Below are 12,574 nucleotides of genomic sequence, written 5' to 3' on the forward strand. Positions count from 1 at the left end.
AAACATGTCTACGTGTGTTTGCTGCAGACGTGCTCGAGTCCGACAACACCCACAGCTGGCTAAGCGGCAAGACACTCGCCTACATGGTGGACTTGCGTGCCCCTGACGAGAGTGTTTGACAGAACGGACGCGCTCCAACGGTACTGATGCAAACAACATGAAATTAAGAGTACCTTGCTACATTTTCATTCAGTTACACCACTTTCTCTTTGAGCCTGAAAACCGAAGGGAGTTCGTGATTTTCGAAGCCTTGCTTCAAAGTGGAGCATCTTCGTTGTTGCAAAAGAAAATGGCGCCATTCACTAGGCAGCACTGACCACGAATTTCCGGTAACAAGAGACAAGGAAATTTGAGAAAGAAGGCATCAAGAATTAAATTTGCTGGACGTGTATAAAGCAGTCTTGTCGTCTCTTAGGAGAGACATACAAAAAGAAATTGCATGTCAAATGCACACGCTGGACTCTATGTGAAGAGAAGCTTTAGTCAAGTACCTAATTAAATGATTTACAACTAATGACGACGCTTGCATTTTATTTGTTATTTGCTTTCGTGCTATACAACTTGTAATCTCATGCAATTTTATACGTTTACGCACTACAGCGCTCAAAGGCTGTGCCGACATTCACACTCCAAGATACACACTGTGAGACGTACACAAAACGATGTCGCAAGGACGAAGGCGATGCGTGATGCTCATCGAGGAAATGATTGCGATGGCAGGCGTCATCGCAATCATCACAAATCATGTATTATAACTAGTTTTTATGCAATAACATGAAAGTATTTACATGTACTTCTGTTTAAAATACTCTTATATCCACACTTTATGCGTGATTGTATTGATACACCAGACGCCACCATGCCTGTCTGAGGGACTGGAGTTGTCAAGCCGAAGAAATTTCGGCTTTATTTTTCCGACTCTCCCTTTTCACCTTGTATCCAGTGGCGAAAATAAAAATCATGATGATGATGATGATGTATGCAAAGTAAAGTGCGACACGCATCAAGCAACATTTAGGGGATTCCGTACCTTTTGCGCCACAGTGGGACAGACCCATTTTAGATGGTTGACCAAGAACAGGCACACCCCAGTGACACCTACCGAATGGTTAAATCAAACAAAATAAAGTAAATCAAAGAATCCGTTAAACATAGCTCACCATTTATTAACAGATCCATGTGCTTTAGAGATGCCTGTGAGCCGACAATATTTGTTGACATTCTATGTAGGAAGTTATCTTTTTCTTAGGCAGAACCAAGGTACGCATACTTGGTCAGAATGCAAGAGCTCTATTAGCCGTTCGCTGCCACTTCGGGGCACATATAACCTTTGTATGCATGTATGCGCGCGCGCCTCTGTGCGTGCGTGCGTGCGTGCGTGCGTGTGTGTGTGTGTGTGTGTGTGTGTGTGTGTGTGTGTGTGTGTGTGTGTGTGTGTGTGTGTGTGTGTGTGTGTGTGTGTGTGTGTGTGTGTGTGTGTGTGTGTGTGTGTGTGTGTGTGTGTGTGTGTGTGTGTGTGTGTGTGTGTGTGTGTGTGTGTGTGTGTGTGTGTGTGTGTGTGTGTGTGTGTGTGTGTGTGTGTGTGTGTGTGTGTGTGTGTGTGTGTGTGTGTGTGTGTGTGTGTGTGTGTGTGTGTGTGTGTGTGTGTGTGTGTGTGTGTGTGTGTGTGTGTGTGTGTGTGTGTGTGTGTGTGTGTGTGTGTGTGTGTGTGTGTGTGTGTGTGTGTGTGTGTGTGTGTGTGTGTGTGTGTGTGTGTGTGTGTGTGTGTGTGTGTGTGTGTGTGTGTGTGTGTGTGTGTGTGTGTGTGTGTGTGTGTGTGTGTGTGTGTGTGTGTGTGTGTGTGTGTGTGTGTGTGTGTGTGTGTGTGTGTGTGTGTGTGTGTGTGTGTGTGTGTGTGTGTGTGTGTGTGTGTGTGTGTGTGTGTGTGTGTGTGTGTGTGTGTGTGTGTGTGTGTGTGTGTGTGTGTGTGTGTGTGTGTGTGTGTGTGTGTGTGTGTGTGTGTGTGTGTGTGTGTGTGTGTGTGTGTGTGTGTGTGTGTGTGTGTGTGTGTGTGTGTGTGTGTGTGTGTGTGTGTGTGTGTGTGTGTGTGTGTGTGTGTGTGTGTGTGTGTGTGTGTGTGTGTGTGTGTGTGTGTGTGTGTGTGTGTGTGTGTGTGTGTGTGTGTGTGTGTGTGTGTGTGTGTGTGTGTGTGTGTGTGTGTGTGTGTGTGTGTGTGTGTGTGTGTGTGTGTGTGTGTGTGTGTGTGTGTGTGTGTGTGTGTGTGTGTGTGTGTGTGTGTGTGTGTGTGTGTGTGTGTGTGTGTGTGTGTGTGTGTGTGTGTGTGTGTGTGTGTGTGTGTGTGTGTGTGTGTGTGTGTGTGTGTTTAACGTAGAAGACGGGCGCTTGCAAGCCCAAACCATTAGACAGCATAAGTACCAGATCGGTGTTTCGCGAAATAGCTCCGCCGCTTAAAGAAAAAAAAATAATAATTCTTCCGTCCCTGAACCCCTTCACCGCCACAGCAGCAGGCTGTCCCAGCATACATCGTCATCTTGCTTGTTTTCTTGCCTGCAAGCTACTGAAATAACATCTCTCTACACTGTTGTTGTCTTTTTAGCTATGGCTCGTATTCACATGGGCAGAGTGACAGCGGGTTCCCATGGAAACTGCACTATGGCTGACTCTATTTTTGTGCTAATTTGATGGTAAATAATACTAATTTAGAGATGCGCAACATAAATAAAGAAAAGTTGGCCAGGCCGATTTTTGATGTAGCCACATGAGGTAACATGAGGCAGGGGCTTCAATCTTACCCCAATAAGTTTTCTCTATCTCGCGAACTCGAAGCCGGAGATGAGAGACGGAGGCGTAGGTGAAATAAACTTATGAGCTTCGTGTGGGCTATCGGTCCTCAGGGAGTGGACAGTTGGAAAGCCAATCGGCAAAGCAGAATCTAAGCTCAGCTGTTCTATCAGCAGCGCACGCGGAAAGGGCTCGCCGCGGCCTTGACAGCCGCTTAGCGTCGAATCCAACGCGCGCTCGCAGTCAGTCGATCGACCGCCGCGGTGCAGCGTGGACTCGCCGCAGCTGGAGCCATGAGTGGATACCTGGGTGACTTGAGCGCGCGTCAACAGGCTGCTCTCGACAAGGTAGGACTGAACAGTACCAGGTCAAGCTTATATATATACATATATATATATATATATATATATATATATATATATATATATATATATATATATATATATATATATATATATATATATATATATATATATATATATATATACGGATAGTAAACAGAATGGTTGACAGGTTAACGAGACCACAGAAATTCGGTTTGCTACCCTACATAGGGAAGGGAAAAGCAGGAAGAGTAGAAGCAGAAAGTAGAAGGGAAATAGAATGAGCGAGAGAGAAATATTCTTTGAAACATTTGAAATGGTGGTAAGAATAAACACCTTACGAATACAGAATAACGCTTCGTGCCAAATTCAATTGCGTCTTGTACATCCTTCAGTTCGACAACCATTCGAGTAATACGCGGTGATAAGAAAATTGTATGAGTCTCGCCGTTTTTCCTCACAGCTTTCACTGTATACTGGCAGATGCGGAAACGTGCCTCGACGAGATTCAGTGCGGAAGCGGGTGTTCGGAAAGTTTTATTTGTGTGTGTTTGCGAGCGAACGTCACAACGCGTGGATTTGACAATTCCTGGTTTGTTGTTCTCGACAGATAAACCTTGCGTGACTGCGAAATTGGAGGGACAGTTTTCTTTCTACAGATCTGACCAAGGTGCTGACTCCCAAACAGTACCTTTGAATGAGCTTGAAGCTTTTCCTAAGCGTGAAATTTTTGTATTCCGCTCAAGTGCGCGCTAGGCCGCATTTCTCGCGCGTTTGCGCGAGTGCATGTAAACGCGCACGTGCTTTTTTTTTATTTGTTAAATATTTTTGTTTGCGTTTACGGTCCAAGATCACGAAGAACAGTTTAATAGCTAGCCAGGAAACTCGTCGCCACTCGGTCACCGCGTCTATGACTATGGCCTTCCAGAGCCCGCAAAAGCCGCGTGTTCAATTTTCGGCCGCGGTTGCCATTTATGTATAGGATGCGAAACGCAAACGCACCCTTGTGCCGACATTAAAGTTGACAGTAAAGAACGCCAGGTGATCAAGATTGTCCGTACGTGGGGCATACGGGATTGGAGTCGCAACTTTTGCTGTTGGAATAATAAACCCTTACACTCGTTTTCGTTAACAATGTCAACTATCCTTTTTTTTAACCCGCTCGGAGGGCCCCACCAAAATAACGCATTTCTCGCGTGAGGACATCGCTACTCTTCAGAAACGAACACTTGTTGCAGTTGAAGAGTTTTTGGAAGCTAGTCATGTTGACTGGGGAATAAATATTAGGATAAGAAGTGAACGCACATTTCTCCAGGTTAAAATGACATTCCATGTTTTATGCAGTTTAGATCGGAAACGCATCTTTGCCAATTTGTCTCTCCTGGAGCGTACTGAGCATTTGTAGCGCGTCTTAATTTTATAGCGTCTGTGGCGTTTTAATTGTATTTCTGTGGAGAAATATTTCATGCTTTGGGGATTTATTGTAATATTACTTCACATATTTGCTTTACGTTTGTTATTATATGCGACTGGTCATGCATTTCTATGCGAAAATGAATAGCCGGCCCGATCTCTTGGGGCCAACTACACTTAATTTCTCACGTCGATAAAAAGTGCACTGGTCACTGGATCTAACATCGCTTGAACAAACCATGGAAAAACAACAAACTGTTGCAGTGTCCACGGTTCACACTCACGGTTCACATGTGTTAAACGCTAGCCTTTGCTTCAACCCTCAAGCCCTTAGGGTTCCTTTAGGTGATTCTTTTCCCACTGTATACGACAGCATTCGCACCAGTCTGTACCTTTGGCTTCAGTGACAACAGCTGGAGGACCTAGTGCAAAGGAATACCCAGGTCACCGTCATATTTTTTCCTCTAGCACTGCATATATTAGGCATGTACGTGCAGCCTTCGCTGCGAGTGGTAAGTTGCTCCTCTCGTTCGTGTGTGTCTGTTTTTCACGATCCGGGGAGTAGAGGACATCTGCGCGCGCAATGCTAATATAAATGAAAGCGGGGAATGAATTGAGAGAAACATTTTCCCGTTAGAGCAATTAATATAATTTGATCGATATCTTCCCCACTCGAAGGAGGCAGAAAGAAAACGCGTTGATACTGCATAGCGACGTTTCGGTATGAAATGAGCAGCTGACTATGTGAGAAGGATGTGTCGACGGTTGCTAGATCATTCACCCTGCGAGAAGGCACGCGCTGCAGATTTCAGCGACGATCGTGCTCCTTGAGCAACGTATTGGACATTCCAGAGCGAGCGCTTCTTTTTTTCTAACAAAACGCGGTAAACCCCAGCACAGGACATGCTTGACCTTGTAGAAACACGTCACAGCCCAACAACACGATGAGAGACGCGCAGCGAATTTCTGTTTGTTGCCAAAGAACGGTTGATAGCCATTTAAGTGGGGATTGGCCAAGTTGCAGGTGGTTTTGCAAGTGTTCTTATGAAGACTGTAGCCGCAAAAACCCGAGGACACCTAAGCACTTCTTGTGAGTTGCGAATGCAAAAGCATTAATGTCGACAATGTAAGAAAAGTTTACGCCCTTTGAGTCGTATCTTGCCACACAACAATAAACGTATTCTGTGTTGTCCGCATTTCCTTTCTTTAACGCTGCGAGCCCGCAACTTACCAGTAACAAACAGCATGCGCGTTATCAGCATGACATGGCATTGCCGAGAGGAAAGTAGCGGGCGCGGCGTTTTCAAGAAAGGAAACGCAAGCAAGGCAGATGACGATTATCGTTCTGTGGCAGATGTACACCCCAAAGGGTGTAAACTTTCTTTAGAGTGCAATTGAATGGCCGATGAGAGGCCCTTCACTCTTAAAACGGTTGCACCCTTTGGGGTGTATATTTGTCCCACAACACTCTTAGAAAAAATTACACCCTTTGGGGTTTATCTTGTCCCACAACAATAATCGTCATCTGTCTTGCCCGTGTTTCCTTCCTTTAACGCTGCGAGTCCGGTACTTCCCAGTCACGAACGGCACGCGCGTTATCAGCGTGACGCATCATTCTCGACAGGAAAGTAGCGAGCGCCGAGTTTTCAGGAACGGAAACGGAGCCAGCCAGATGTATACACCCCAAAGGGTGCAAACGTTTCACCCCCAAGGGTGAAACGCAGCCAGCCAAATATACACCCCAAAGGGTGCAACCATTTTAAGAGTGAACAGTAATCGTCATCTGCCTTGCTTGCGTTTCCTTTTCTGAAAACTCGGCGCTCGCTACTTTCCTGTCGAGAATGCTGCGTCACACTGATAAGGCGCATGCCGTTCGTGACTGGAAAGTACCGGGCTCGCAGCGTTAAAGAAAGGAAACGCGGGCAGCACGGATGACGATTTTTGTTGTGGGACAAGATACGCCCCAAAGGGTGTAAAATTTTCTAAAAGTGTTAGTGATAGGCTACACTCTTAAAACGGTTGCACCCTTTGAGGTGTGTGGAGGAGGAGGAGGAGGAAAAACTTTAATCTGGTCCTGTACAAGGTGTTGCCACCTGCCTGGCTAGTTCCATGTTGGGACCGGGAGGTCAAGCCTCCTAGCTCTATCACGGGCGTACTGGACAGCCAGGACTTGAGGGATATGATCAGGAGATCTGATCATTCCTAAAAACCGATTCCGGGAAATGCCAGGGCCGAGCGACCCACACTCCCAGAGCAGATGTTCAAGCGTGCATATCTCCTGTTTGCATGCTTTGCATATAATATTCATGTCTGCAATGTTATACCATTTCTTTATTTGTGCAGGTGAATAATAAGACTCTGTCTGTAATTGTCTAAGTGTAACTGCTTGTGCTCTGTTTAGCCTATAGTGAGGGGGTGGAAACTCCCTCCTTCCCATGTAGTAATGTTTTGTAATTTCATTGTATGTAATGAGCGTATCTCTATGTAAGTTCTCCAATCCAGCAGAATCAAAACCATATGTAAAAGCGGCCCGGTCTGTAAGGTCGCGGGCGACGCTGTTGGCCGATTCATTTGGATTGACGGGAATGCCATCAAGTGAACCAAGGTGCGCCGGGAACCAATAAATGTAACGTGTAACATTTGTTTGCCTTTTGTTAATTATTCTCGCAGCCTGCGGGGCAATCTTTCCCCTATTGAAAGCTCTTATAGCCGTTTTCGAGTCGATGAATCTATCGTCTGTTAGTGCCAATGCAATGGCAACTTGTTCAGCGTCTTCAGGTTTGTTAGTGTAGACCGTGGCGCAGTTTGCGCAATTGCCCTGGTGATCTACTACCACCGCCGCGAACTTAGTTAGATCTTTGTAGGCAGCCGAATCGACAAAGCAGGCTCCTCTGCCCCCTTTATCCATTTTCTCGATTAACGCCCTGGCTCGTGCGACTCTCCTGTTGATATTATGTTTTGGGTGCATATTCCTGGGTAGAGGTGCGACAATTATGTTGTCTGCGAATTCTTGATTAACTTTAACGTACTGTGCTGAATCCGTAATGGGGTTGATCATGATCTTGTCCAGGATTGATCTTCCCGTGCTGGTTGTAGATAGTCTCGCTATTTGTGATGTTTCTTGAGCCTCCGCGATCTCCATGGTCGTGTTGTGTATTCCTAATTTGAGCAGTTTTGCAGTGCTGGTTCGAATTGGGAGCCCCAATGCGCTTTTAACAACCTTCTTGATCACTGCGTCAAGCTTTTTGAGTTGAAACTGCGTCCAATTGTACATGGCAGCGGCGTATGATATATGACAGAGTACGAATGAGTTGATTATCCTGATGAGGTTATCTTCTTTCATGCCCTTGTGTCTTCCTGCCAGGCGCCTGATCATCCTGCACGCGTTATCCGTTTTAAGGGTGATTTTCTTCACCTCGGTATGGTTTCCACCGTTTGCATCAATGAAAAAGCCTAGTACCCTGATCACGTTGACTCTGGGTATATTGGCACCATTTTCTGTATGTAGGTGTATATTGCTTTCCGATAGAGGTTTCCAGCCCTTAGGCCTGCCCCCCTTTTCACGTCTATAAAGTAGTAACTCCGATTTGTGGGGGGAGCACCTGAGTCCAGTGGGCCTCAGGTATTCTTCCACCGTCTTGATCGCTTCAGTCAGTGCGTCCTGTATCTGCCCTTCACTGCCACCAGCACACCATACAGTGAGATCATCAGCATATATGGTATGGTCAATGCCGTTAATCTTGCCCAGCTTTCTGGACAGACCAATCATGCACAGGTTGAAAAGGACGGGAGAGATCACCGATCCTTGGGGGGTTCCTCGATCTCCGAGCTGAACCACTTCCGAGTTTGTGTCTCCGACCTTTATCTTCGCCGTGCGTGCTTCGAGAAAGGATTTGATGTATTTAAACATCCTCAACCCGAGTCCAATGTCTTCTATCGTTCTGAGGATGTACTCATGCTTGATTCTGTCGAACGCTTTTTCCAAGTCTAATCCCAATATGGCCTTAGTATTTCTAGAATATCCGTCGAGTATGTGGTGTTTAATTTGCTTCATGGCATCCTGCGTGGAAAGTGCAGACCTAAAACCCAGCATGTTGTGAGTGTATATATTATTGTCTTCTAAGTGGTCTTTTAGCCTGTTAAGGATTGCGTGTTCAGCGACCTTCCCCACGCATGATGTAAGTGATATTGGCCTTAAGTTGTCCAAGCTTGGAGGTTTACCCGGTTTGGGTATTAGTATAACCTGTGAAGTTTTCCATTCTTCTGGGACTTCGCCTGAGATCCATGCTTCATTAATGAAGTCTGTCAGCGATTCAATGGACGGCTCATCGAGATTTCTAAGTGATCTGTTTGTTACTCCATCAGGACCGGGGGCTGAATTTCGATTTAGTTCACTTAACACCCTCCGGATTTCGGATATGGTGAAGGGTTGGTCGAGTTCCGGTTGAGCGGCTCCCCTGTATTCTGATGGAAGTGGCTGGTCCTGCTCATTTCTAACTGGTAGGTATTTGTCAATTAGTTGTTTGGTAACTGTTTCGATGGGCTGATCCCTAAGGGCTACGTGTATGGCTCGGGCAAGGCTGTGTCTTTGGTTGGCTTTAGTGCCTTTTTCATCCAGCAGATGCTTGATCAATTTCCACGCCTTGCCGTTCCTGATTTGCCCATCGATTGACTCACAAAACTCGTCCCACTGTTGCTGGCAGAGGGTGTTACAGTATTGTTCGATTTGTTTCTTAAGTTCTGCGATTCTTTTTCTGAGCCTACGATTTAGCCTTTGTGCCCGCCACCTTCGGGTTATGGCTTCCTTGGCTTCTATTAAGTGGGCAAGTTTCGAGTCCATTGCCTCTACATTAGTATCTGTAACAATTCTTTTGGACGCTGTTTTGATGTCCCTTCTGATGCCCTCACACCAGTCTCTGAGATTGAGTTTGGTGGTTTCTTTTCCGCTTTGGGCTCTTAATTTACGAAAAAGGTCCCAATCTACGACCTCGAATTCTCGAGTTCGGCCTTTCTCAACTTCCAGTGTGACTTCTATTACGTAATGATCGCTGCCAAAATTCATGTTTGTATTAGTCCATGAAACATGCTCTGTGTTCTTAATGAACGTAAGGTCAGGTGTGGTGTCTCTGCAGACAGAATTGCCAAGCCTTGTAGGATGTGTCTTATCCGTGACTAAGACCAGGTCTAGCTCATCCGCGTGATTCCACAGATTCCTGCCCTTGGCATTCGTCCTAACGTAGCCCCATAGCTCGTGGGCTGCATTGAAGTCTCCTAATATAATCAGAGGTCTACTTCCAGCTAAATTAGTAGCCTTTTCGAATAATCTCTTGAAGTGTTGTTTCTGGTGTTTCGGATTACTGTAAATGTTGAGTACGAATAAGCTATTGTTCCTTTGATTTTTGTGTGAAGTTGGTACTACAACCTCAACCATGAGGTACTCTAGGTTTTTGTCTATGACGCCTAATTCATGTGGGATGTGTGTAAGCTGCTTATTTACAAGCACGTACAGGCCCCTACCTAACGTTTGACACTCTATGGCTCTGTATCCAGTGAGTGTGACATATCCATATCCTGTCTCTTGAAGTGCGATAATATCCGGTTTAGACTGAAGTGACCTAAGGTATTGCTGGATGATGGAACGTTTGTTATTGTACCCCCCGCAATTCCACTGCCATATTCGAAATTCCCTCTTATTGTGAGCCATATTGCATATTCATCTCCCCCGCCTGGGGAGTTAGTGTAGCTCTGAGGAATGACGACCCGCATTGTTCCCTTACGTCCATTGACATAGTCATCATTTCCAGGGTTTTAATTCTTTCGCCAAAAGCCTTCAGTCCCTCCTTAGGGTCATTCAGTGCCGTCTGTATATGGCCTACATTCATTGTCAACTGTGAGACACTGTCCATAAGCATCTGCATGTTGTCTTTAAAAGACGCCAGCGCTTGTTTGACTTCCTCCATGTGTGTTTCAGTGTTCTTGAGTTTACTTTCAACAGCCCTACGCTTGGCTGACATTGGGCCTTCACCAGCAGGCGCCGGGACTGGGGCTTCTTTGCGTGTATTAGTGCTATCTTTGTTTTCTGCTTGTTTAGCCTCGCTTAAGAGTTTCCTTATTTCAGGAGAACATTCATTTGGGCTAGATGGTGCATACTTGAATTGCGCTTGTCCTGTGTCGTTCTCCCCTCTTGTGTTCGTCTTAGTTGGCGCTGTTCCTTCCTAATTCAAGTTTCCTTATTGCCGTCATCTCTCTAATCATGTTCTGATTCATTTCCCTTAGTTCTGCATTCTCTTTCTTAAGTCTTTCTATTTCACGATCCTTACTTTGCTCTGGGGGTGGGTCACAAAGCATGGCACTTACTGGATCGGTACGCGCGTCGTCGGCCCAGATAAGTCTTGTTTTATTGTTGTCCCGGTGAGGAGGCGTCTTGTCCGCTATGGCCGTTCCCTTGACTTTGTCGGCCCATGTGGATCCGTTGATTCCTTCCCCGGGTTTCGATGCAGCCTGTTGGCTCCGATCTCTTGATCCGGATCGCGTCCTGGATTGGGATCTGGATCTGGGTCGGGATCTGGACACGCTTCTTCCCCTGGAGCGTGAGCGACTGCGGGACCTGGACCTGCCGCGGGACCTTGAGCTTGGCTGCGTGTCGTTATTGTCCTTGTTGACGTTGGTTGCTAGTGCTCTTTCGTTTCTCCGTTTTCTGACCACGTATGGAGTTGTATAGCGCTGCTTACACACTTTGTCCGCAGTTGGGTGTGGGCCACCACACAGTTCACACCTGGGTTGGCACTGATGTTTGTCAGTCGGATTCACTGCACCACAGCCTCGGCATATTCTCTCTTGCGGAGACGGGCACACATCAGCTCTGTGACCGAGCCGACCGCAAGCGTAGCATACGTCGACTTGTTTCTTGTATAGTGAACACCTTACAAGGACCGGGCCATATCTGACGAAATTCGGAACCTTGTGTCCATCAAAGGCGATGATCACCGTACCGGTATTCTTGATTCTTTTAACGGCGAGAGCCAAAGGGTTTCTTGAGTTGACTATGTTCTTCTCCAGCTCCGTCGGGCCATCTGCTAAGTCAACGTTCCTTATCACTCCCTTGCACGTGTTGTGAGGTGCAGCCTCATATGCGTTGATCTCGAAGCTGCATCCATTCAGGTTAATTGACCTGATTCTCACATATTTCTCAGCATTCTCTCGTTGCGGCGTACTCGCCACAATTATGTTTTGGTTCACGTTCGGGCATATGATGTCTGATGCAATGTGGTCCGAGCTTAGACCAGCTGCTTCAACGATGGTTTTGCCTATCTTGGTAGAGCCAATCTTGCTAATATTGAGTCCGCCGCGTGGTCGGAGTATGATTTTAAAGTGATCTTTCGGCAAGTATGGCATTCGGGATGCCCTGGCGACCCTGTTCTTGACTCGACTGCCGTTCTCGAATGTTCTAGGCGACGTAGCCATATGAGGCCTAGCTCCGGCTGAATTGCCGCTAACAGCGGATCTGGTAGAAATTCGCCTAGAAACTGCTGCCTGCCATCCGTACTCTTCGGTGCACTTGTCGGGAGGTAGTTCCTCCCCATCCATCATGACTTGCATGCCTGACTCGCCTCCAATTGCCACACTCAGGCAGCACCTGGCCTAGCGCGGCGGCAATGGTGGCTGCTCGAAAAGTCTCTTAAAATGTGAATAGTCGACCCACCGTAGAAATCCTGGTGTCGCCGTAATCCTCTTGATGCTAAGCGTCGATTGATGTAACCGAACCAAGGATACACTCAGACTAATGGGTCGAAACCGATGTTGAAAGCGGGAGCCGATCTTTCTCCATGTTCTTCGATGCTTCTTCTTCTTCGTCCCCCTTGAGGTGTGTATTTGTCCCACAACAATAATCGTCATCTGTCTTGCTTGCGTTTCCTTTCTTGAAACTCGGCGCTCGCTACTTTCCTGTCGAGAATGCTGCGTCACACTGATAACGCGCATGCCGTTCGTGACTGGGAAGTACCGGGCTCGCAGCGTTAAAGAAAGGAAACGCGGGCAGCACGGATGACGATTATTGT

At 46.6% G+C, this 12,574-nt stretch overlaps 1 protein-coding gene across 4 annotated transcripts in view; it reads left to right on the forward strand.

Moving 5' to 3' along the window:
• Window positions 1-3,055: 3,055 nt before the first annotated feature.
• LOC135913937 (SEC14-like protein 2) overlaps window positions 3,056-12,574 on the forward strand; it is a 29,079-nt gene continuing 19,560 nt past the window's right edge. For 3 of the 4 annotated variants that reach the window (XM_065446634.1, XM_070538867.1, XM_070538868.1), the window contains exon 1: window positions 3,056-3,128. In XM_065446634.1, coding sequence (XP_065302706.1) covers window positions 3,075-3,128 — 54 coding nt within the window. In that variant the 5' untranslated portion in view covers window positions 3,056-3,074. The remainder of the gene's footprint in view (window positions 3,129-12,574) is intronic. The other variant, XM_070538869.1, reaches the window with a different exon arrangement.

Source organism: Dermacentor albipictus, chromosome 5 (genome assembly GCF_038994185.2).
Source record: "Dermacentor albipictus isolate Rhodes 1998 colony chromosome 5, USDA_Dalb.pri_finalv2, whole genome shotgun sequence".
Lineage (NCBI taxonomy): Eukaryota > Metazoa > Arthropoda > Arachnida > Ixodida > Ixodidae > Dermacentor > Dermacentor albipictus.